The sequence below is a fragment of the Cyprinus carpio genome, chromosome A9 (genome assembly GCF_018340385.1).
Source record: "Cyprinus carpio isolate SPL01 chromosome A9, ASM1834038v1, whole genome shotgun sequence".
Lineage (NCBI taxonomy): Eukaryota > Metazoa > Chordata > Actinopteri > Cypriniformes > Cyprinidae > Cyprinus > Cyprinus carpio.
This window is the reverse complement of record NC_056580.1, coordinates 321,537-347,760: the sequence shown is the minus strand read 5'-3', so window position 1 is coordinate 347,760 and position 26,224 is coordinate 321,537. Positions and strand designations below refer to the sequence as shown.

General features: G+C 36.2%; 1 protein-coding gene across 1 annotated transcript in view; it reads left to right on the top strand.

Annotated features, from left to right (window-relative positions):
• Positions 1 to 26,224, top strand: part of LOC122146054 (nectin-1-like) — a 42,656-nt gene that overhangs the window by 15,117 nt on the left and 1,315 nt on the right. The window contains 8 exon segments of the mRNA XM_042763101.1: positions 11,775 to 12,113; positions 12,382 to 12,509; positions 12,512 to 12,686; positions 16,361 to 16,466; positions 17,279 to 17,421; positions 18,141 to 18,231; positions 25,424 to 25,469; positions 26,072 to 26,128. Of these exon segments, the coding sequence (XP_042619035.1) occupies positions 11,775 to 12,113; positions 12,382 to 12,509; positions 12,512 to 12,686; positions 16,361 to 16,466; positions 17,279 to 17,421; positions 18,141 to 18,231; positions 25,424 to 25,469; positions 26,072 to 26,089 (1,046 nt within the window). The 3' untranslated portion in view covers positions 26,090 to 26,128.

Below are 26,224 nucleotides of genomic sequence, written 5' to 3'. Positions count from 1 at the left end.
TTTCAGAAGGAAACCGACTATGTTTAGAAAATGTTCGATTTCATTTTTATTTCATTTTGCGTGTAATGCTTGATAAGGCAGCGTTTGTGAGCCCAGCGCTGCTTTACAGCCGTCACCGGAGAAACCGCTACCTCTCCCGTTATTAAAGTGCGTCCTGCCGCCACGAATAGAGTGTAAGGCTGCGGGAAACACTGTGACATTGGTTCTACGATCTACTTAGACCTACAATGCTTTTGAGAAACGAAGCCCTTACCTGGACATAGCAGAGACAAGTCCTATTTAATTAAAAGACGGAGATTAACTGATATAGTGGTAGAAATGTAACTTTTTTAATTTACAAGCGGCAGATTTACTTTAGAATTGCGATTGGGTTGGTGCTATTTAGTATCTTGTCATTAGTGGCATAATCAAACAATACACTCTCCATTTCAGCGTATTATAGTGGTTTTACTAAAAAAAACAAAAAACAAAGGCAAGAGAATTCTGGATTTATATTGATTACATCACCTTTGCAGTAAAAAAAAACAGCTTGTGTACTCGGGGTAAAGATTAATCACTTAGACACTTGAGTAAACAATGATTTGGGTCTTAATCTTTCCGCATATAAATACAGTATACTGACCAATAAAATCATAACTTGTACTCAACGCTCGGTCCATTTCGACAAATGACGTTTTATGAAGGCCTCTCGTCTCTATTGCTTTGATGCTTGTCAAGACGCGCTTACACCTCCTGCTGGTGAAGACGATTTACAGCAGATGAGATTATGCTCGGTAATCTACTGATTTTCCTGCTGTTCCCGGATGTGAAACGTTGAATTTACTGTCGAATTTGAACCACTGAATTTGTGGAAGCGAATTTGTAAAGCGAAATAAAATGGACTGAAACTTGTTTGTTGAATATTATAAGTTGTATTTTTAAACAGATCGAATATTTTGGAAGTGAAATCTGAAAGGTGAATATGGATTCTTGAATTTTTGATTATAAAAATCTGTTTGAAATGTTTTTAATCGAAATATTCAGGGTTTAAATTTACAACCATGTTGAATTTCAGCCCATAATAATGCAATACTTAAAAATTCAATGCATTAATATGCAAGTACGGTTAATGCAATGCATATTTTTTTCAATTATTGTAATTCAACAAGCTTTTTTAATTCAAAAACATTTGGCATTGTTTTACTTCCATAGTCTTCCATATCAAATTGGAGTATCTACAATTTTATTGTGTTAATCAAACTTTAAATGTGTGTAATTCTGCATATGAATGTAACTTTATGTTTCTCCTACCTTTTACCTGTCATTTTTGGTATCTGTTTAACCGTCTTGCTTTGACCGAACCACTCATACATAGGAAATTACAGTAAAATGTATTATTATGGAATTACCATCTTGCTGGAATATAATTGCTGAATTCTGACAACACCATAACTCACTCGAGTGGGTGTCTCCCCAGAGACAAAGGAACTTTTTCCCGCTTCAGATCGTGGATGTTCATTGGTTGTTCGCGCAAACAGAGGCGTGAACCCAGTCGCTCCATAAGAGACTGACACAGAACTTTCTCGTGGCACTTTTGTTTCGGCACTTCGTCGAGAGAACGTCTGTCGCGATGGCTCCTTAGGGAGCTTTCATCTCCGTTTTTCTTTGCTTTTCTTTACTAAGTTTTATTCTTATATTCGCCTCTCCCTACACGAGGGAGACGAACTCTGAATTATTTCTTTGGTAACTCCACGTTCGTTGAACCTTTGAAACTTCGCGCGAGTCTGCTCCCCCCGGAAGACACGAGAGAACACGCCCAGCTCTAAAAGAACAACGCACGCTCGTCTTTAGCAGGCACAAAGATACCCACATGCAAGTATTATTTTCTATAGAGATTTAAACGCTGCTTAAGGTTGTCTATTCCCTTTTCAAGGTGATCTGATTCCTTGTTGTCTTTCAAAAAAGGTTACTGTATGTGATTTTGCCATACTGCGCGATCATTCTGCATGATTCTGCCTATCTCTCTCTCACCTTCTCTCGCTCACCCTTTCACTCACTCACTCACTCACTCACTCACTCACTCACTCACTCACTCACTCACTCTCTCTCTCTCTCTCATTTTGTTATTCGTTTTGTATTGTATTTGTTTTTTAATGTTTGTATTGTTATACGCATATTTACTCTGTGTGAATCGTAGTTTGATGTATTATTAGTTCAATTATTAAAAGCCAATATATTCATGATTGCTTCTGTCTAAAATGCTCACATTACGAAGTCAATGAAATGTTTGATCTTAGCTGCAAAGCTTATTTGTTACTTTTCAGTAACCTAAATTTTTATAAGGACGGGAGAATGGTTTTCATGGCCAGAAAATATTTTTCCTGGAATTATAAGAAGTGATAACTTTATTGAAGTTGATAAGTTAATCTTACGGCCGTTTGCTGGACAAACCCACTGTTTGATTTGCATTAATTCCCAGAAAAAGATATCACGTTAATTGATATGAAGAATGGAATATTGACATATTAATGAGTAAATTACAGTGCCTTGTAATGAGTTATTGATATATACAATTGACCTATTTTTCATCTTCAATAATTTTAATGTAACTGTTACGTGAGATATATATATTAATCATATTCCTGATTAATTATTAAAATTCCCTATATATCATTTGAGCTAACGTTAAAGTACTACCCAGTGCGGCTACAACGCCAAACGCGGGGCATCGCATCTCTAGCCCCGCACGAGGACGCGTTTGTAATGTATGCCCAATTATTGTGTTTGAATGTACACGAGTGTATCTATTTGTTGAACAAGTGGTAATCATTTTCATATCATCTGACTAAACAGTAATCAATTAAATCCATGATTTATCTTTCCGTGTGATTGATGGCCGTCAGCGGTTGGGTAGAAGACAACAAATCCCATCATTCCACGCTCCTTAGCGTCATCAAACCACGCGATTGTTATTGTTTTGGTAGTGCGCCCTCTAGTGGCAGGTCCTACAACCTGTACCTTTAAATGATCAATATGTTTTGTTTTAAATGTAGCCAGAAACATAATCAGAAAGTAGCAACAGAACTTGTCAAGGAGCATTAACCCAACTCCAAGCTGTGGGCTAATGGTTAGAGAATTGGACTTGTAACCCAGAAGGTCGCAGGTTCGAGTCTCGGTGCTGGCAGGAGTTATATGTGAAAAAGAGAAAAAAAATAGCTCTCTCCCACACCCAAAACACACGGCTGAAGTGCCCTTGAGCAAGGCACTGAACCCCCAGTTGCTCCCACGGCGCTGGATATATAGCATCAGCCCACTGCTCCGGTGTGTGTGTCACTTCTCACTGCTGTGTGTGTGCACTTGGATGGGTTAAATGCAGAGCACCAATTTCGAGTATGGGTTACCATACTTGACAAATGTCACGACTTTCACTTTCAAAAGAGAATACTACAGAGCAGGTATTCTAAAACATTTGAAACGTTCTAACAGAAACAGTCAAACTTATTTATGAATGTGGGTGAGAAAGTAAGTTTGTGTGTGTGAGGGAGTGTATCAGTATTGTAGTTGAGACCAGCTCATTCGAGTCTGAGTCAAGATCGAGTTCAGAGAGGGTTAAGTCCAAGTCAAGACCGAGTTCAGAGAGGGTTAAGTCTGAGTGAAGACCGAGTTCAGAAAGGGTTGAGTCCGAGTCAAGACCGAGACCAGAGAGGGTTGAGTCCGAGTCAAGACCGAGACCAGAGAGATTGGGTCTGAGACAAGGCATAAAGAAATCTTCAAGACTATATAAAATGTTTGGTGGAAACAATTAAATTGGCACCATACTCAAACAGTATATCAAATATAACCTGGCATGTACACCGTATTTCATTTACTTTATATAGGTTTAAAAATATTATCAGTTAAGGGTAAAAATGTTTCTTTTTTAGATTTTTACTGCATACAAACTCTTTGTGGCTCTTATATGCAAACTGAATAATAGATGATGTAAAAGACATTTTGAAAAGTTAATGTGTTAAGTTAATGTGACATCCTGACCAGAGCCCTGCTGCCTCTGCGTAACGTTACGCTAACATCTCATGTCACAAGAAAATCACCAATCAATATTAACATACAGTAATAATCATGAAATATTTTGATTGGGACTCAAGTGAACTTGGGAATAAGTCCGATTCCTAATATGTTCGAGTCCGAGTCAATAAAGAGTCAAAATGCACACAAGTCCATTAAAATACGGTCTCGTGACCGAGTTCAAGACCGAGTCCGAGTCTCATGTACTTAACACAGGAGTGTATTGAATGAGTATGTGTAGCCTGTGGACTACATTGCAGAGGTCTCTTTAGCTACAGATGCCTTTAAGCAAAACAAGTTTCTCAGAGTGACTGACAGTAAATGCTGCTGTTCCACGCAAGTTTACCATTACACTAATATCGTAAAATGTAATGTTGTACAACACTGAAACTCAGAGGCCACATTTTTATGATGTCATCATGTAGACTTCTTACAAAGTATTTTACAGTATTTTAAAATTACAAAATACAAAACACTGAAGTATTTTGATACAAAATACGAAGCCAATTTCATCAACCCTACAAAATACAAATTACAAAAGTACTATTTTGTATTTGAAAGACGTATTTGAAATACATGCATCATAAATACTGCCCATCCCTGAGTTATTCAATATATTATGCATTGGGAAAACTTTAGTTTTTACCGTAAACGTAAACTTTAAACATTTAAGTTCATGGTCTTATGCAGAGGATGCTCATGCAGAAATATACAGTGAGGACCTCTTTGCAAAATGGTCTATGCAACAGGAGAGACTTAAGTCGTAATACTTACCCCATTCCAGTTCAAGGCATTCAGGAATTGTTATAGATAGATGCAAATGAAACAGTGATTGAAGAAACAAAGACAAAAGCATATGATTAAGACAACGGATATTACAGTGTGCTAGACATAGCATATTTTACACAAAGGAATAATGCAAGCAACAATCTTTCAGTGTAAAGATTGTAAGCCTTTAATAGCGAGCCTCAAAAACAAAAAGCCTCATTACAAAAAAAGTGGATCCAAACATTGAATGTATTAGTTTGAGCAACATCTTAATTATGCAGTGCTAGTCTGCTAGATACACAGACAATCACACAACACCAAGTGCTTTATCTTAAACATATGTGTGAGTGAATAACGTTGCAGAGAATAAAAATTAACACCCAAGCGCAACAAGTGCATAAAACAAAAGTGATACTTAGGCTAAGTCTACATTAATCCGGATACATTTGAAAACGGCGTTTTCGTTTTAAAACGCTCTCCGTCCACACTAGCGTTTTCAAGCGTTTTCCAAAAGTGTCTCATCCACACTGAAACATCAGAAAACATTAAATTTGCGTTCTGCGCATGCAAAAAGCCTCAAAAAAGCCCACTGCAGATGATTCACACGGAACAGACATTAGAGAATTTTCATGGAGTTTTTTTGACATGATTATTTTATTTACGAAAATAACTCCCCATTCACTGACGCGTCCAGGTCGCACACACTCACGATTGTATGTCTGATCTAAAACGCAACTGCCCTCATGTTTTGCCGCAAATAGCGATCGCGAGTAAATTTGCTTTCATCTTTGCAGGACTGTGATATGAAGAGTGTACAAAGTAACACATCTATAGCAATAGGGTGAAAGTGCATAGCACATCACGTTCAAAATACCAGTATAAACACGGATATATATTGGTATAATATGTCACATGATTAAACTTGCGTCATCGTTTTCAAAAGCCTCCGTTTTCACAGTCCACACTGCAAATTTTTTCACTTTGGAGAGCATTTTCAAAAAGCTCAGTTTTCCTTGATAAAAAATGCTGTCTCAGTGTGGACGAAAGGCCAAAATGGAGAGAAAAAGATGGGTTTTCAAATGAAAACGTATTAGTGTGGACATGGCCTTAGTGTAGGCTGATGAAGTGATGAAGTCGAGATGCCGAAGGAGACCGGCAGACTTGTTTCCGACTGCAGGCCTAGAGAAGCTTCAGGAGTGCAGGTTCACGTGAGCATACAGACAAAATATTTAGTTGATTTTGACCCAAGCATCGCCGACGCGACAACTAGGAAAGCACCGGCATTACCAAGTCCACGTTTTTTCTGCTGAATTGGCTATTTTAACACTGTTGCTGCGGGTTGCATTTCATGTCAATAAGGTGATATTTAGCACCTGGAATGCAAATTTTACTGGGGAACCCCTCTCGAAAACGCTAGTTTTGAGTAGCAATTGACGGTTTTGTTGAGAAAACCTGGCAACCCTGGAAAGCACTCGGAACTCCGCCAATGTTTCTCATCCTCTGCCGAGAAAACTCTGAAGCCTGTCAACCCTCTACGGACACCTTGGCAATTGAATCGCCATTGGCTAATAAATATTTTAGTTTACTCGCCAGACTGATATATATATATATATGTATGTATATATATATCTTATATATATATATATATATATATATATATTATATATATATATATAGTATATAGTAGTACAGTTAGACCACAAGTTTTGGAAACATTACTATTTTTAATGTTTTTGAAAGAAGTTTCTTCTGCTCATCAAAGCCTGCATTTATTTGCTCACCAATACAGAAAAAAAAATGTAATATTGTGATATATTATTTACATTTAAATTTAATATTTTTAAATTTATTATACTTTGTTATCATTTATTTCTGTGATGCAAAGCTAAATTTTTAGGATCATTATCACATGATCCTTTAGAAATCGTTCTAATATGATGATACATTATCAAAGTTGGAAACAGTTCTGCTGCTTAATATTTTTCAGAACATGTGATACTTTTTTTAGGATACTTTGATGAATAAAAAGTAAAAAAAAAGCTATGTTTTTAAAATATAAATATTTTGTAATAACAATATACACTACTGGTCAGTAATTTGGGGTCAGTATTTTTTTCTTTCTTTCTTTTTTTTAAATAAAATCAATACTTTTATTCAGCAAGGATGTGTTAAATTGATAAAAAGTGATAGTAAAGAAAATATATTATTAGAATATATGTTATTAATTTTTTTTTTATTTTGAATAAATGCAGTTCTTTTTAACCTTTTATTCATCAAAATATTAGCACAGCAGAACTGTTTCCAACACTCATAATAAATCAGAATATTAGAATGATTTCTAAATGATCATGTGATAGACTGGATGTTACATGTGACACTAAAGGCTGGGTAATGATGCTGAAAAATTCAGCTTTGCATCACAGGAATAAATTAGTTTTTTAAAGTATATTCAAATAGAAAACTATTATTTAAGTTGTAATAATATTTCACAATATTACTGTTTTTTTCTGTATTTTTGATCAAATAAATGCAGGCTTGATGAGCAGAAGAGACTTCTTTCAAAAACATTAAAAATAGTAATGTTTCCAAACTTTTGGTCTGTACTGTATATAATAAATATTTGTAAAATGGCGCAGTTTTTTAAATATCTGAAAGTACACTATTAACATCAGTCAGTCAAGCTTTATAATAATCAAGTATTATTTAATAATAGAACTTTAGTAATTAGAATTAAATTTGATAACCATGTTTGAATGCATATTAGTCATTTTAAAGAGTAACTAAACCCTAAACCAGCTTTTTTTAGTTAATGATCTGTAAGAATGGGGCTTTATTAGTGCTGTTCATTGATTTGGGTAACTTTTTTGACATTTGAGTATAAAGTGTTTTAATTCTACAATATATGGTGTAAAAACGTCTGAGTGCTGCCCTCTTCAGGTTGAACGGTGGCTACTGCAGTTGATTTTTCCTATTGGATGTTTGGGGTGGTACGTGACGTAAGCGGTGGCAGGTGACGTATGCAGTTTCCAGCTCACCACGCCCTTGGTACGAGCTACCATGCCCTTGGCAGTATAAAACCATCTTGTTCCGTCAAAATCACTGTAGCGGCTGCTTCACTAGCATCGTCGGATGCCGATCGCGATGCGGGAGTTAAGACCGCAGTTTGAGCCAGCGGCTCGAATTGATATGGCTCAGGCCCTGGCCCTGTGTCCACAGACACCTCGACATCCTCCACTTCAGGTGAAGGTGGGGGAGAAAAGTCCTCTACTTCAAATGAACGCTCTGTTGCAAAGCTACTTGCGTCACTACAGTCACTCTCCATTTTAGCAACTCTGACAGCAGCTGTCAATCATTCCGTTACTGCGGGTCTCAGGTTCACGCCCCACCCTCGGTTCGTCCCCTCTATCTCCGCTGTGCTCTGCCCACTTTTCAGCATTTTTCAAATATTGCCAGTGGGTGGAGTCAGGCTCTGACCAGGGGTTTAGTTACCCTTTAACTGAACATTTTAACTGGACTGGTGGTGGTGCCTTTTTTGGTCATTCAGTGTTTCTGTAAAAAAAAAAAAAATGGGGGGAAAAACCTAACAAAAATACTGATAATATAATAATGATATGAATTCTAATAATAAGAACTATAAAACACACTAAGGATTAATAAGGTTTAATGAGCTGCTGGATTCATGAATATTAATCAGGTTTTGTGCGTTCGCTCAAACTGATTTGCTGAAATCAAAACAGGGACTATAATAGGTGAGCGCCAGCCAATGAGATTGCCGTTTGGGCATTAACTCCACCCACTACCAGAAAACCCGGCTGTTCTTAAAAGCTGAAGACTTCCATAGGAACGCCATTATTTTGACAGGAAAATACAACAAATAATATTGTTTAAATGTAGCGAGTCAACTCTCTCTCTCTCTCTCTCTCTCTCTCGGTCTCTGCGTGTGTGTGTGAGAAAACGACGGTGATTTGTGCGCCTTCACACTAGAGTTTACGGTACATCAAATACAGGTGCGCTGCGTATCCATTGAGATGTACTGAAAAATATCACAGATTATGGAGTCAAAATAATGCCGTATATATACAGCACTCAATACTTAGTTGGGGCTCCTTTTACCTGAATTACTGCAGCAATGGGGCGTGGCATGGAGTCGATCAGTCTGTGGCACTGCTCAGGTGTTATGAGAGCCCAGGTTGCTCTGATAGTGTCCTTCAGTTCTTCTGCATTATTGGGTCTGACATATCGCATCTTCCTCTTCACAATACCCCATAGATTTTCTATGGGGTTAAGGTCAGGCGAGTTTGCTGGCCAATTAAGAACAGGGAAACCATGGTCCTTAAACCAGGCTGGTAGCTTTGACACTGTGTGCAGGTGCCAAGTCCTGTTGGAAAATGAAATCTGCATCTCCATAAAGCCTCTCCTCTCTTCCTCCAGACTCTGGGACCCTGATTTCCAAAGGAAATACAAAATTTACTTTAATCAGATAACATACCTTTGGACCACTCAGCAGAAGTCCAGTCCTTTTTGTCTTTAGCCCAGGCGAGACGCTTCTGACACTGTCTGTTGTTCAAGAGTGGTTTGACACAAGGAATGCGACAGCTGAAACCCGTGTCTTGCATACGTCTTTGTGTAGTGGTTCTTGAAGCACTGACTCCAGCTGCAGTCTACTCTTTGTGAATCTCCCCCACATTTTTGAATGGGTTTTGTTTCACAATCCTCTCCAGGGTGCGGTTATCCCTATTGCTTGTACACTTTTTTTATACCACATCTTTTCCTTCCCTTCGCCTCTCTATTAATGTGCTTGGACACAGAGCTCTGTGAACAGACTGTGACCTCTTTTGCAATGACCGTTTGTGTCTTGCCCTCCTTGTGCAAGGTGTCAATGGTCGCCTTTGGACAACTATCAAGTCAGCAGTCTTCCCCATGATTGTGTAGCCTACAGAACTAGACTGAGAGACCATTTAAAGGCCTTTGCAGGTGTTTTGAGTTAATTAGCTGATTAGAGTGTGGCACCAGGTGTCTTCAATATTGAACCTTTTCACAATATTCTAATTTTCTGAGATACTGAATTTGGAATTTTCATTAGTTGTCAGTTATAATCATCAAAATTAAAAGAAATAAACATTTGAAATATATCAGTCTGTGTGTAGTGAATGAATATAATATACAAGTTTCACTTTTTGAATGAAATTAGTGAAATAAATCAACTTTTTGTTGATATTCTAATTATATGACCAGCACCTGTAGCTCGCTGTCACTTTAAGAGCTGCACAGATCCAATTTACTGTTACACAAGTGTTTTCATTCTCAACTCTTATAATTTATTACATAACTGACAAGGATTTATGTGAATAATCACCAAACGCTGCATTTTGACACAGTTTTGTGTGTGTTTGACCGTTTAGGCACTAAAAGATGACTTTACATGTCCGTGTTGTGTTCAATTAAATAAATTAAGCACATCCCATTTTGAAAAAGTCTCGTTACATGATTTTACTGATTTGCACGTGAAATTGGGCTTTTATGGAGGAACGAAAGAGCACTGCTGGAAAGAGGGTGGAAAGGGGCGCAATAATCATTTTATCTCGATTACTGCATTTTCATAATCGTTGGAGGCCGAAATCGAAACTGAATTTCGATTAATTGCACAGCCCTAGTCCCTACACAGTGTTCACTACCTGAGCAGGGGAAATCTGTTTACTTCACTTCGGAACATTCATTCACGGATTTGCGCTGTGCAACGTCTTCACACACGGACAAGTGTGACATCATATACTTCTGTAAATAAATATAATTTAAATTCACGTCTCGCACACTTCAATGCACTTTGAATGGAACATATATGTTCGCTTCAAACTGGAATCATGGTGGAATATCCTGTGATGTCTACTTCGCAGGGCACTTACCTTCGAATAGAATAAACATCTGAAGCCATAAGAGAAACATACAAAATGTGCAGAGCAGGGGGCGCGCTGACTGTGAGTCATAGCAGCAGGCATTGTAATCTTCTCTCCCAGGATCAGGAAACAGTCCTCCATAAAATGTGCTACACACATTTAAATATTTGGGTTGAACTGTTCTGGAACAGTGTTGTAAATACAACTTAACCACTGATTTCTAGTCGTGTCCTCTTTTGGAAGGCCAAATAAAGTAGTTTCGCTTTCACAACAAAACAGCATCTCCACGACATGGCGCCGGCGGCAACAGCGAGAATCAAGGTTACGCCTTCTTTCTTTGTGTGAACATTTGGGCGGTGTTATGCAAATCTTCCCACATCATGACGTAGACATGGGGCCGTGTTTAAACAAGGCATTTAGGAGGGCGTGGACGAGTCTTAACTTTTATAAAGAATATTTCTTTGGGTTTGAGACCTTAGTCTGTGCATCTTTACAGATCTTCTTTATGCACCAAGAGCTTGTTAAGCTCCAATGAGAAAGGAAAACTTGAAATCGCATCATATGACCCCCATTAAAGAGACTTTGACTCTCCTATTGTCAATACAAGATCTCGGCCAAAGATTAAAGCAACTCTTGATGAAAATAAATATTTTGATGTTGCATAAAGTTGTCGGAACAATGCCACAACGTATACACTTAAACAAAGCTAAAGGTGGTCTAATGAAATAGAGGTTTTTTTTTTTTTTTTTGGTCAGCAGTCTATGTTCTCTGCTAAAGCCTTGAGAATAATTTGGTTTTTATGTGTATAGCACATGCGTACTGTAGTATGCTTAAGCCTTGCAAAATTATGCAACATTTTACTTCTCCATTCTACTCCTCTACCCTAGGCTCTGCAATTCCAGGTGCATGCATACAAACTAGATAATATTACATTTAAACTCCAAAATATACTGTATTTTGGGCTTTATGATGGTGGCCTGAACCATTAAACACAACCCATTATAAAGACTTTCGAGACAGAATATTTACATGTAAAATGTTAATTCACACATTGTTTGTATTTTTCAGGTGTAAAGGTAATTGGTGATGCAACAGTCATATATGGGGAAAACATCACTTTGTCTTGTCAGCTGACTGACTCTGAAGACCAACTAACTAGTATAATATGGAAGAAAAAGACACGGGAAAACCCTAAGGAGATGTTTTTCTTTTCCATTCGCCCTGGTGACAAAACTGAACACTCAAATGGATTGGGTAACAGAGTACAATTTATTGGAAACTTTGCAGAGAAAAATGGATCAATTCAGCTGCTCAGAATGAGGCTTCTGGATGAAGGGATCTACACATGCATCTTCAACTTAATTAATAGTGGGCCATTTGAGACCAACATCAATGCCACAGTTTTTGGTATGATGGCTTGCTTATGTAATTCCGTTACATAATGACTGCATGTATCTCTGTTTTAAATCCCAACCAGTGATGGAACTTAGTTATTTAAAATATTTCACGCATACTACCAGAGTTAGAAGAATTTCCTCCTAATAAAATGGTTTGCACTAACATAAGTGTAATTTGTAAAAGTGAAATGACAAATGTGTTTAGTAGCTTTGTTACCAAGAGTAGGCTGAATGATGCATTTAATTATTTTTTTTATATATATCCATTTCAAATGTAGTTCGTCCTGTGGGTACCATGAAAGGGGAGGCACCTGTTGCTGGAGATTTAGAGGTGATGTTGGCATCATGCTTTGCCTCTAATGCAAGGCCTGGAGCAGAAGTGATGTGGAGATTAGGAGATCTGGAAAAAACTCTCTGAGGACTGAAACCAATCAGACAGTGAACCCCAATGGGACCGTTACAGTTGTGTCCTACCTATTTGGTATCCCTCTCAAACATTTTAACAAGAAGAACGTCCAGTGTGTGGTAAAACACAAAACCCTGGGAGAGGAGCTTGTGCTGAACTACACAATAAACATTCACTGTAAGTAAACATATTTGGTCATACTGTATGTGATCTGTCAACCGAAAACTTGCATACAAATGACTGTTATATCATCAAAACTTAAAGCGATAGTTCACACAAAATTAAAAATGGAAATCATTTACTCACCCTCAGGTTATTCCAAACCTGCATACAAATGACTGTAAAATGGTATTGTATTTTTAGATTTTGCAGTAATTGGCTGAGCAGTGATTTGGGTGGTTCGCCAATGTATTAAATTTCTCTAATACATCAAATAAGTAAGCTTGACCTGAGATCTTATGGGGAGAATAATTTATTGAAGGTTGTAGTGTAGCACAGATCTTTAGCAGGGATGTTAGCTTGTCATCCTTCAAAATATCTTAACTCAAGGCAGTGTCTGTGAGACCAGACATTTATACCTGGTATGATAGTGATAGTGTAAGCTCATGATGACCTGATAGGACCTCTGTCATGAAGCACCCATGATACATTACAGTTCGACAAAATAAAAGTGATAATGTCAATATAAAATGTTATGTTCTTTTTCTTTGGCCTCAGTTATGGAGATGCACATCCCTACCCCACACTCATTCTGACCTTTTCTCAATGGATCTTTTAACACCCCCCCCCCCCCTTATATATATAACAAAATATAAGACATACTTTGTTTCTTAAAAATAAGGCCTAAAGGCAGCTGAAATAGTGAGAACAGAACAGGTCCCAAAATGGAGCTCTGAGGTACTCCACAGTCACTAGAGACTGAAGAGGAAGAAAATTCCCCAACCCTCACTGAAAAGGATCTTCCCGTCAAATAAGAAGAAAACCATTTTAAAACAGTCCCTCTCAGACCCACAACATGATCTAAACATTTAATAAGGATATCATGATGTATTAGATCAAAAGCTGCACTAAGGTCGAGCATAATTAAAGCTCCTCGACTACCCGAGTCTGCAATGAGTAACAAATCATTGGAAACTCACAATAGAGCTGATTCAGTGCTGTGTCCTGCCCTAAAGCCAGACTGAAAAGCATCTAGCACATCACTATTAGCCAAAAAAGAGCTCAGCTGAGATAAGACCACTTTCTACAATATATTTCGAAAAACAGGGCAGCTTTGAAATTGGCTGATAATTTGTGAAATCCAAAGGGTCCAGAGCAGACTTCTTGAGAAGGGGCTGAATGACCGCTTGCTTAAGACATGATGGAAAAAGACCTGTAAAAAGGCTACAGTTCACAACAGATGTAATACTTGGTCCAATAAAGTCAGCTGTCGCACCAAGCAAACCTGACCATAATCATATTATTTTGTTGTACGCTGATGACATTATTTTATATTTAGATCATTATGATATATCAATAACTGGTATAATTAAGGAATTTGACCACTTTAGCAGTTTATCGGGGTACAAGATAAACTGGACCAAATCTGCTTTAATGCCAATTAACAATGTTAAAGTTAACTCTCCTATCCCCTCATTCATTCCTATTTAAAATTCTTTCATTTATTTGGTATTACCATGTATAAAGACATTCATAAAATTGCCAGAAACCATTTTAATAACATTTTAGTCAAGATCAGAAGTGATACTCAAAGATGGAATAATCTTAAAGTCTCTCTCCAAGGCAAAATCTCCACCGTCAAAATGAATTTGTTACCTGGGCTTAATTTTCCTTTTTTTCTATGTTGCCGCTTTCCCCTTCTCCAGGTTACTTTAAGGAGATCAATTCCTTACTTTCCCAGTTTATCTGAAATGGTAAACGACCCTATACTTTCAGGAGGATTGGCTGTACCAAATTTTTTATGATATTATTTGTCCTTTCAACTTAAGGCTCTTCATATTCGGGTTGATCCCAATCTAAAGCTTCATCGAGAGCAATCGAAGCTGACATGGTTAAGCCACATAGGCTCCAAGATATTTTATTTGCTGGCACAGGAAATAAAAATCATAAATATAAAATTTTCCCCCCTGTACTACATATGATGGGAGGACCTTTCAAATTTTATAACAACACACCCTAAAGGAACAACTTTAATTTTTTATGTGGAAATCGGCCATTGGTCCAGCCCTCTTGGTCTAAATTGGGCATAAACACATGCAATGACTTATATGATAACCAAGGACTCATTTCAAGAACTAAGAACTAAGTTTTGTTTACCAGCATCAACATATTTTGTCTTTTCAGTTACGTTCCGCTCTCAAAGCATATGGAGTTCCCTGGGCATCCCCCATTTCCTCTCATCCTATGTAGGATTGGATCACGCCATCCTCTGGTCGGCCATCTGTTTCTTTAATATATAGTAAACTTAATGATCACACTGCAAAGCCTCTTTCTATTAGACATAAATGGAATCGTGAATTAACAGATTTTGACTTATCGGTCGACTGGGAAAGGGTGTGGTCTAATCTAATCTTAACTTTATAATCTTATCCATTTCAAAGTCATCCATAGAGCATACATAACTCCTTACAAGAGCTTCAAAATGAAACTGCAATCGACCTATAACTGTCATATCTGTAACACTGTATCATCAGGTACTTTTCTTCACACATTTTGGTAATGTCTAATTGTTGTCAACCTATGGACTCATGTGTATTCTGTTTTTCCTTTTAACTACAACTTTATTACATGTCTAATCCATGTTTGTCTTCTCAATGACGATTCTAACTCCTGTGTAAGTTCATTAAAGAAAAGAATGTTTTTTGCTGGTTTTACAGCTGCAAAGAAGACAATAATACGAAACTGGGTTTACTCATATGTGTGCAAAAATATTATGGATTCAAAGCCTCCTTAAAATAGTGACTTGTGAATATACAACAGCACGAATGAACAAGGCTAAACCTAGTACCATTGATTCACGGCAATGTTTTCTATAAAACGGTGTTTGTTTGTTTTTTTGTTAGTTTTTTCCCTCTTCTTTCAGATTGTAAAAATATTGATATGTCTGTTGCTCCCCCTTCCCTGTTTTGTTTGTTTGAATGGATGTTGAATCAAAAATAATAAAAAAGTTGATCACAAAAAAACTTAAAGACAGACAATCAAGTCATGTAGTCTGAGCAGCACAGTGATCTGCCGACTTTTAAAGTCATGTAGTGTGAACTTAGCCTAAGAGGCCTACTGCAACTCAGTTGCTGGAATTGAAATGAATTATTTGGCCTCAACACCAAACGATATGTCAGGCAGAAATCCAAAACAGCTCAGCATCCAAATAACAGCATTCCTGCAGTAAAGCATGGAGGTGGTAATGTCCTGTTTGTAATGTTCTAAGCGAAAGTGCAGTTCCGAATGTGCATGCGCTGTATGCAAAAAGACATACAATTGATACATGGCAACATGCCAAGTGCACTGGTCATGAAAATAGCGAGTCAGTAACGATTGAATCTGTAAATACAATCAGCCTCAAACAATTCAAAAATCAAACAAATAATTGTGATGACAAAACAACACGCCCAACTACAAAATGTAGAAATTGTGGAGGTATTTTTCCTCACAAAACAGTCTGTCCGGCAAAAGGAAGAATTTGTAATGTTTGTGGTAAACCCAACCATTTTTCTAAAGTGTGTCTATTGATCCGCCAAAATCAAGAGACATACAACACAAAGATTCAAGCGTACTGTGCAAGAAAAATTTTCAGTTTCACATAGTGTTTAATGATATATGGTTATATTTTTGATTTTTATTTTACTTCCTAGATCCTCCAGAGTCGGTGGTGATAATTCCTGACAGTCTAACAAATGCCAAAGAATTCATATGTACAGTGGATAGTAACCCAGAACCTAACGACTACATCTGGACTAGGTAATAAAACCATGTTTTGCAAACAATTCAAAGTTCTTTTTGGGGGGATGTATATAACAGATTGTGCCTAATGAAGAGTTAGTGTTACCACTGACAGTTCTGTTATCTAACTGCAAATAACATCAGTTTAAATAAACTTTTGAGTGGAGAAGCCAGCACTTGATGTTTTAATCAGTTTACTGTGACTTTACTATAGCTAACCATTTTTAACACCTTCACAAAGCTGACAAGATCTATCTGATGAAAATACAGCACTTTAAGGCACAAATTGCTTTGTATATTGTCACTAAACTATCAAGGTCAGAGGTTCTAGGATTGTACTACCATATTGGGACATATTTCTGTGTGAAATTGCTTATCAAGCAAGAAAAAAACAAAGGACAGGACTTGATTTTATGCACAGTTTAATGATTGGATTGTGAAAAGTGAGTACTGCATACCGGAATGGGGGCAGATCTGAATGTTATTGGCAAAACTGCAACGGACATATATACGAGTGAATCATTTACAATAAGATCAGTAACATGCATTTAGAATTTTGCTTTCATTCCGACTTATTTTGTTCTTGAAAAGGCATCTGTCAAGTGCAAAGGTTATAGACCAAGATAGATGCATGAATGGTTTTGTAAGTTTCAGAGAGAAAGACAGATAGATGGAAGGTTGAGGTGTTGGTGGGTGGTTGTTTACTAGTTGAATTTTCCAGATGTTATCTAACTATTTTTAATTGTTTTACAGATTTTTGCCACTGAACATAATGTGTGCTGTCATATACTAGAAAAACATTGATCTTTCATATGTCTCTATTTTAACAGAAAGAATGGAAGTGCTCCTAATTATAAAGGCAACAGACTTCTTGTCCCAAAACTGTCCCCCGACTTTAATGGCTTGTACATCTGTTTTGCTAAAAACAAATATGGAAGTTCATTAGGTTCTCTGTATTTCAATGTTCATAATGGTGAGTCTATTTTTGTTTTTATAGTTTGTTATGTTATAAACTGTTATGCTATGAAAAATGTGTGATGCTCATGTTGAATACACCATTCACAGCTGAATTAAAACCTCCCTTTCATTTAAAAAATAACAGAAATGGCGTTTGTTATCCATCTATGGACTTACTTGGCTGAAAATAATACCTCAGAGCCATTTTAGTCTGGCTTTCACCCTCTTTACAGCACTGAGGCTGCTTTTATTGTGCATGGTAAATGACATGGTAATGGCGTGTCTTCTTATTCTGGAGCACTTAGTCTACTGATTCTTCTTGAACTTAGTGCAGCATTTGAGACTGTCAAAAATATCTTCTCACTCACCTGTCTTATATCAGTACTGCAAAAACTGCTATGAAATGAATCCTACCACTGTGATAGTCAGTCTCCTATCAATACCATACTTCAGTAACTGGGTTATTTGACCTGTTATTTGCATTAGTTCTGATATTGCAGTGCTGTTCTGTAGTAATTGTTTTGCTGTATAATCTCTTTCAATTCTTGTAAGGTGGACCTTGAGGTCTTGAAAGGCACTATATAAACAAATTATAATTATTATTATTATTATTCATTCTGGACTTGGAAATCCAAGATATATCGAATAAACCTATGTCTGTATAAACAGATTATTCATTCTTTTCAGAATAACAGTAACATTGTAGAAGTGTCTGTCTCTGTCCTTCTTTCCTAGAATCCAGCAATGTCTGTTGGGGTCTGTTTGGTTTTTTGATCTGCTGTGGTGTTCTTGCTGCTGTTGTTGGTGCGATATTCAAATTCAAGCCGTGAGTTTGATCATTTGATTTGTCTCAGTGTGATGTGAGGGTTTAGAGCTTCTGTATATTATGTTTTAGTTTGTTTTGGGTTTTAGTCTAAACTTAGTACAAAGTGACATTTTCTAGTGATAAGCTGTTTGTTTGACAATCATAATACATTTGATGTTTAATGTGCATATACGAGGAGTTGGATTTTAAACCATTCAGAATGGTAAATAGTCTGTGCAGTATTTTTTGCAATTTATTGCCAAGGCAATATAACACCAATTATATATACATAAATTCACAATTTTAGATTTGTGGAAACATGTAATCTCAGTCTATTGAAAGGTTCCATAATTTATAAAGCCTATATTGCAGGGTTCCTCATATCTGGACCTGGTGTCCTGCAGAGTTTAGCTCAAAACTTGATCAAACTCATCCTTCTGTAATTTTCTAGTAACAATGAAGACCTTCTCAAAGGGAAAGACATGTCCTATTGAGGTTGCATCTTTCCTAGTCCAGTCCTTCTGAGGTTTCAAGGATAGAGTCCTACTCAGCATTAAACGCTGGAATGAAATGCTCCAGTAAGTGTGCATGGCTATATGTCATAAATGTTTTCGGCTCGCAGACATGGCATGAAAATAATTTAAAATTACAATTTGAAGAATACTTCTAAGAATTATATATATATATATAATATATATATATATATATATATATATATATATATATATATATATATATATATAATATATTATATATATATATATATTTTATTACCTGACTTTTTATGAATATAATACAGGTATACAACCACTCCCAGTGGTTTATTGTATACAGTTTAGCATTATGTGATTCATTTAAAACTAAACAAAAGAAAGCATAAAGCCTTCACCTCAAATAATTTTTTATGTTTTTATGCAAAATGAAATTAAACAAGCTCAGTGTCTATTCGGTCCGTGTATCTTTTGGTCATTTGATTTTCTACTTAAAAAGAAATAAAGCGAAATGAGAAATGGTTTGATTTTCATTGTTTCGTTTTGCTTAAGAAACAGAAAGCAATTTAGCTGGATTTTTCATACTTTTGTTCATGGGTATAAAATGAGATTGTGCTTCAATATTGGTTTTGAATGTGTGGGCGGCGCTGAAACGCCCCTTTCTTCCCTTCTGTACTGCACCGATACACGGCACCCGCGAGCTAAGTTCATTTTCAACAGAAGAGAAGCGGCAGGCGAGCCGAGTTTATTAATCCTGCGATTATTTGCTAGCGGTGCTTACAAGATAAAAAAATAAAATAAAATAATAATAAAATTTATATATATATATATATATATATATATATATATATATATATATATATATATATATATATATATATATATATATAGATTTATACACTCACCTAAAGGATTATTAGGAACACCATACTAATACTGTGTTTGACCCCCTTTCGCCTTCAGAACTGCCTTAATTCTACGTGGCATTGATTCAACAAGGTGCTGAAAGCATTCTTTAGAAATGTTGGCCCATATTGATAGGATAGCATCTTGCAGTTGATGGAGATTTGTGGGGTGCACATCCAGGGCATGAAGCTCCCGTTCCACCACATCCCAAAGATGCTCTATTGGGTTGAGATCTGGTGACTGTTGAGGGCCATTTTAGTACAGTGAACTCATTGTCATGTTCAAGAAACCAATTTGAAAGGATTCATGCTTTGTGACATGGTGCATTGTCCTGCTGGAAGTAGCCATCAGAGGATGGGTACATGGTGGTCATAAAGGGATGGACATGATCAGAAACAATGCTCAGGTAGGCTGTGGCATTTAATCGATGCCCAATTGGCACTAAGGGGCCTAAAGTGTGCCAAGAAAACATCCCCCACACCATTACATCACCACCAGCAGCCTGCACAGTGGTAACAAGGCATGATGGATCCATGTTCTCATTCTGTTTACGCCAAATTCTGACTCTACCATCTGAATGTCTCAACAGAAATCGAGACTCATCAGACAGGCAACATTTTTCCAGTCTTCAACTGTCCAATTTTGGTGAGCTCGTGCAAATGTAGCCTCTTTTTTCCTATTAGTAGTGGAGATGAGTGGTACCCGGTGGGGTCTTCTGCTGTTGTAGCCCATACGCCTCAAGGTTGTGCGTGTTGTGGCTTCACAAATGCTTTGCTGCATACCTCGGTTGTAATGAGTGTTTTTTTCAGTCAACGTTGCTCTTTTATCAGCTTGAATCAGTCGGCCCATTTTCCTCTGACCTCTAGCATCAACAAGGCATTTTCGCCCACAGGACTGCCGCATACTGGATGTTTTTCCCTTTTCACACCATTCTTTGTAAACCCTAGAATGGGTGTGCGTGAAAAATCCCAGTAACTGAGCAGATTGTGAAATACTCAGACTGGACCGTCTGGCACCAACAACCATGCCACGCTCAAAATTGCTTAAATCACCTTTCTTTCCCATTCTGACATTCAGTTTGGAGTTCAGGAGATTTTCCTGACCAGGACCACCCCCCTAAATGCATTGAAGCAACTGCCATGTGATTAGTTGATTAGATAATTGCATTAATGAGAAATTGAACAGGTGTTCCTAATAATCCTTTAGGTGAGTTTATATATATATTATTATTATTTTCTTTTTTTCAAGGCTTTTTTTCAAGCTGCATGCTATTGACAAAACAGAAATTACTTTATTCATAACCAGTAAAACGGCATTTGAATTTTACTTTAGCCTATGTGATCTACAATGACATGGAATAAAATATGATACTAGAAACCTACTCATTTTATTCTAGGCCTATTATAAAAACAGGTAACATGTTTTCATTACAAACAACAGCAGAATCCAAATTGTAGGTTATACTTTGGAATTATGAACTGAATTCACAAATTCCGTGGATGTTGACAGTATGAATAGAGTGTGGGTGTGACCACATTACAGATAATGAGTTCAGACGGGAAACACTGCACCTCTTGTTGTTTTCATATGAATTACATAAACATTTTTTTTTCTATTTAAATTGTTTCTTTTAAAAGTAGACATTTCGAGCTATCTATAGACATGGTTCTATGTCTGTAATGCATGAGCCTAGTTCATTTCTGACACATTCAGGGAGACAGACCGAAATGGCAGAAAGCACACCCTGTTAGGTCTCTTTATTTTACAAGCAGGTTTTGTAACATTTTGTTGCTATTGAGGGTGTCTTACCACCAAAACTGACGGAGCTGAAGCTCTTTCCGCTGTTATCGGGATGGCGTGTGCGGATCGTGATCCGTTGAACGAAGAAGTGCAGTACCCTACTTATTGCGCTCTTCAAGATATAGCTTCAGTTGCTGTTGTTTGTAATAGAAAATGAAGACATGTTACCTGTGAGGTTTTTCTTAAATAGGCATAGAATAAAATGAGTAGGCAAAAAATCAGGAGGCTATCATAGGCCTATTACATGTCGTTGTAGATCACATACAGTAAAATTCAAATGCCATTGAATAAAGTCATTTCTGTTTTGTCAATAACATGCAGCAGCCGTGAAAAAAAAATTATATATATACAGTACAGACCAAAAGTTTGGAAACATTACTATTTTTAATGTTTTTGAAAGAAGTTTCTTCTGTTCATCAAGCCTGCATTTATTTGATCAAAAATACAGAAAAAAAAATGTAATATTGTGATATATTATTACAATTTAAAATAATTGTTTTTAAATTTATTATACTTTAAATGATCATTTATTTCTGTGATGCAAAGCTGAATTTTTAGGATCATTATCACATGATCCTTTTAGAAATCATTCTAATATGATGATTCATTATCAAAGTTGGAAACAGTTCTGCTGCTTAATATTTTTTTTCAGAACATGTGATACTTTTTTAGGATACTTTGATGAATTAAAAAAAAAAAAAAAAAAGCAGCTATGTTTTTAAAATATAAATATTTTGTAATAACAATATACACTACTGGTCAGTAATTTGGGGTCTGTAATTTTTTTTCTTTATTTTTTTAAATAAAATCAGTACTTTTATTCAGCAAGGATGTGTTTAAATTGATGAAAAGTGATAGTAAAGAAAAAACTATATTATTAGAATATATATTATTAGATTTTTTTTTTTATTTTGAATAAATGCAGTTCTTTTTTAACCTTTTATTCATCAAATACCAAATGTTTAACTGCTGTTTCCAACACTCATAATAAATCAGAATATTAGAATGATTTCTAAATGATCATGTGATAGACTGGATGTTACATGTGACAACTGAAGGCTGGAGTAATGATGCTGAAAATTCAGCTTTGCATCACAGGAATAAATTATTTTTTTAAAGTATATTCAAATAGAAAAACTATTATTTAAGTTGTAATAATATTTCACAATATTACTGTTTTTTCTGTATTTGTTGATCAAATAAATGCAGGCTTGATGAGCAGAAGAAACTTCTTTTAAAAAATAGTAATGTTTCCAAACTTTTGGTCTGTACTGTATATGTATATATATTTGTATATGTATATATACAACATATTATATTATTATTATTATTATTACTATTTTTATTTTATTTTTTAATCTAGTAAGCACCGCTAGCAAAGAATCGCAGGATTAATAAACTCGGCTCACCTGCCGCTTCTCTTCTGTTGAAAATGAACTGAGCTCGCGGGTGCCGTGTATCGGTGCAGTACAGAAGGGATGAAAGGGGTGTTTCAGCGCCGCCCACACATTTAAAACAAATATTAAAGCATAATCTTATTTTCTACCCATGAACAAAAGTACGAAAAATCAAGCTAAATTTTCTTAAACAAAACGGAAGAACGAAAATCAAACCGTTTCTCATTTCTCTTTATTTCTTCTTAAGTAGAAAATCAAACGACCAAAAGATACACGGACCTCTTTTCGTTTTCAGCTAAATGTTTTTTTTTTTGTGAATTGTAAAATGTGCAAAGGATTGTGGGTGATTGGGGGATGAGAAGATATACCTGATGAATCTTTCAAACAGACCGAATGAAGGACATGAAACAAAAATTGTCTTCCAAGGATCCTTCAAATTGAGACGTCCTTCGACGCAGCTTTATGATGTGGCAGCCAAGATATGCAGCCTTACAATATCTTACAATAACAGCCTTTCTTTTGAGAAGCCCCCGTTGATAAGCTTGATAAACATCTTTTTATCAGGGTGTAAGGGAAACAGGTCAATTTAGCTCAAAGGGAATCATTTAAGATTTTAAAGGGAATTTGAACAGAATCACTGTTTCACGGCTGATCAATGAAACGGCCAGCGATTCACTGAACGAGCCGTTTAACATCAAATCTGCGCTGGATATTAATATCCCAAGGTATAGTGAAAACACTATTAATTAGCACAGTAACAAGATCGGCAGTTTAAGACATTAACTTGTGAGCACAAAACACAAGATACTTCTCCTTTTCAATATGAATAAGGCTTTATTAGATAAATCTAAGACATATAAAATAATCTAACACATAAGCACACGCACTCACACATTCACACAAGTTGCAGGAGGATAGAGAGTAAGGAAAGAATGAGTTTAAGAGAATGAAAATGTGAAAATCCCAAGTTTACAGCAATACGTGAAATTGCATAGACATGAACAACCATCAATCACTTAATTAACCCTCGCATTGAGTTCATCAATTAGGTTAAAATTATATTAGATAACACCAGTACAGATCAGAGTCTGGAGGTACGTCACTTGTGATGCCTGTGTAACGGGGTTCCCTTTGTTGTAGCTGAAAAGGGGGTTTCCCGAGGTTGCTGATTGGCTGGAAGTTCAGTAGTCGTTGAAGTGACGTCTTGGGCGTAGGCTGAAGATGCAGAGTTGTGGGCTGGTTGAAGTTTCAGACGGGCACGCGAGGTCAGACTCGGAGACACGGCGTTACAAAACTTAATTCAGAACACAAACTCTCAAACGGAAAAGAAAAGAAACTAAAGTAAAAGAATAGAAGTAAAGTTTGACGAGACTAGGTGGTGTTTCTTCTCATCGTGGCTAAGTAGCAGCAGGCGTGCAGGCCGAAGCACGCTGGAACGTCGCTCGAAGAACGCTAAAAGTGATGACAAAGCATGACTAAAAGCCAAAGCTAAAAAGCAAAGGCTAAAAGCTAAAAGCAGGCTAAAAAGCCGGCATGACTGATAGCAAAAGCTAAACAAAAGCTAAAAGCTAAAAGCATGACTAAAAGCTTAAACTACAAGCAAAGCTAAAAGCTAAATTTGATGGTGTCCTGAGTATTTAAACTGGCCTTTTGGCCACACCTCAAATGTTGTCTCGACCAATTAGATATTGTCCTTTCTCGGGGTGTTCCATTGTTTGTCCCACCCATTCATAAATCATATGTTATCTTATCAAGCACGAGGTCCGAATTTTCCCGCTCTTGCAGGGTATAATTTGGACATGATTCGTATAACAAGAATATGATACATTTGACAAATAAACTGATGGTCAGAAACGTTTCAAGCAAGAAGATTCGAACACACACATACTAAACATGAATATGATCCCTTAAGCTATTCAAGAGTTATTTAAAAAGACATACACAATAAGTGAATAGAAACATTAAAATCAAATGTGTGGGTTACATAAATGATATGGAGTTAAGCAATGGACTGATATCCATTTAGAAGTCTTTTTTGAGTTCATTTTGGTGCATATATGCATTGGAAGGCATTCTCTGTGCCATTCTGGGGAGTAAGGATATGTCCTGTGAAGACCAGAGAGGTTAACAGGTCTCCTTAGGAATTTCAGTCTGGTTCTGCTAGGTGGGGGGAAGTCAATCCAACGATCTTGTTTACTCTCATGGCTTTACATGTGAGGGTCAGACTGTCCATCTCTTCGATTACTTGCCCCAAATTAGACAATCTCTTCTTCAAATTGAAATTGTCAATAATTGTTCTAATGGTGTTAATGTTGAAAGCTGTTCTCTGAAAGAGTTGGTTAGTTATCTTGCTTCAGACTGCGGTGCTGGGAATTGATTTACAACATCCTGCCTTTCTGTGGAATTCGGCTCATGTTTCAACCAGGCTCCCGATTGAATCTTTAATTTGTCTGGTTCAGGCCTCATACGCTACAAGGGTTTGAGCTAAACTCTGGGGTTTAGGATTTGAGGAGCCCTGCTATATTGCTTAACATGCACATTTTGTATGTAAAGTATGAAAAGGTTTTAGAACCACTTAACTAGATTATAAACATTATATTAAAATTATCTTAATTTAAGGGCATGGATTCCAGTATTGCTGCATCCCAATGACGAAGGACCACAGGTGTGTGTATTTTTATATATTTATATTTTTAACCATTTCGTTTTTTGTACTTTTTATTGTATTAAGATTTTTTTCCCCTCCATATTTTGACATTTGATTTTTAATGTGCAGTTATGAAGAGTGGGATTTTAAACCACTGAGATTGGTTATCACAGCTTATACAGTGCAGTAATAATGAGGTAATATAACAAATTAATCAAGGTAATATAACAAATTATAGTGTTTTATATATATATATATATATATATATATATTTTTTAATATATATATATATATATATATATATATATATATATATATATAAAATATTTTTTAAAACATTATAATAAAATATATTTTTATGGAATTTCGTGGTACATTTTTCAAAATTTTTTGATGAATAGAAAGTTTAAAAAAAAGCATTTATTTGAAATTGAATTTTTTTGTAACATCAATTTCTTTGTCACTTTTGATCAATTTAATGTATAATAGCTGAATAAAAGTATTAATTTCTTTCAAAAAAAAAAAATGCTCCCGAACTTTTAAAATGTAGTGTAAATAGTAAATAGTTTAGATCTTATTTATGGTTATATGTGCTAAATTTGCCTAAACTTTCCCTACAGGACACTGGAGGACTCTAAACAGGACATAAGATAGCTGTGATGATCAGGATGAAAATGGTAATTGAGTCTCTCCTGTGCCTTTTTAAACCTGTACAACCCATTTTGATTCATGTAAATGTACAGTGGGTATAGAAAAGATCCACCCCCTTTAAA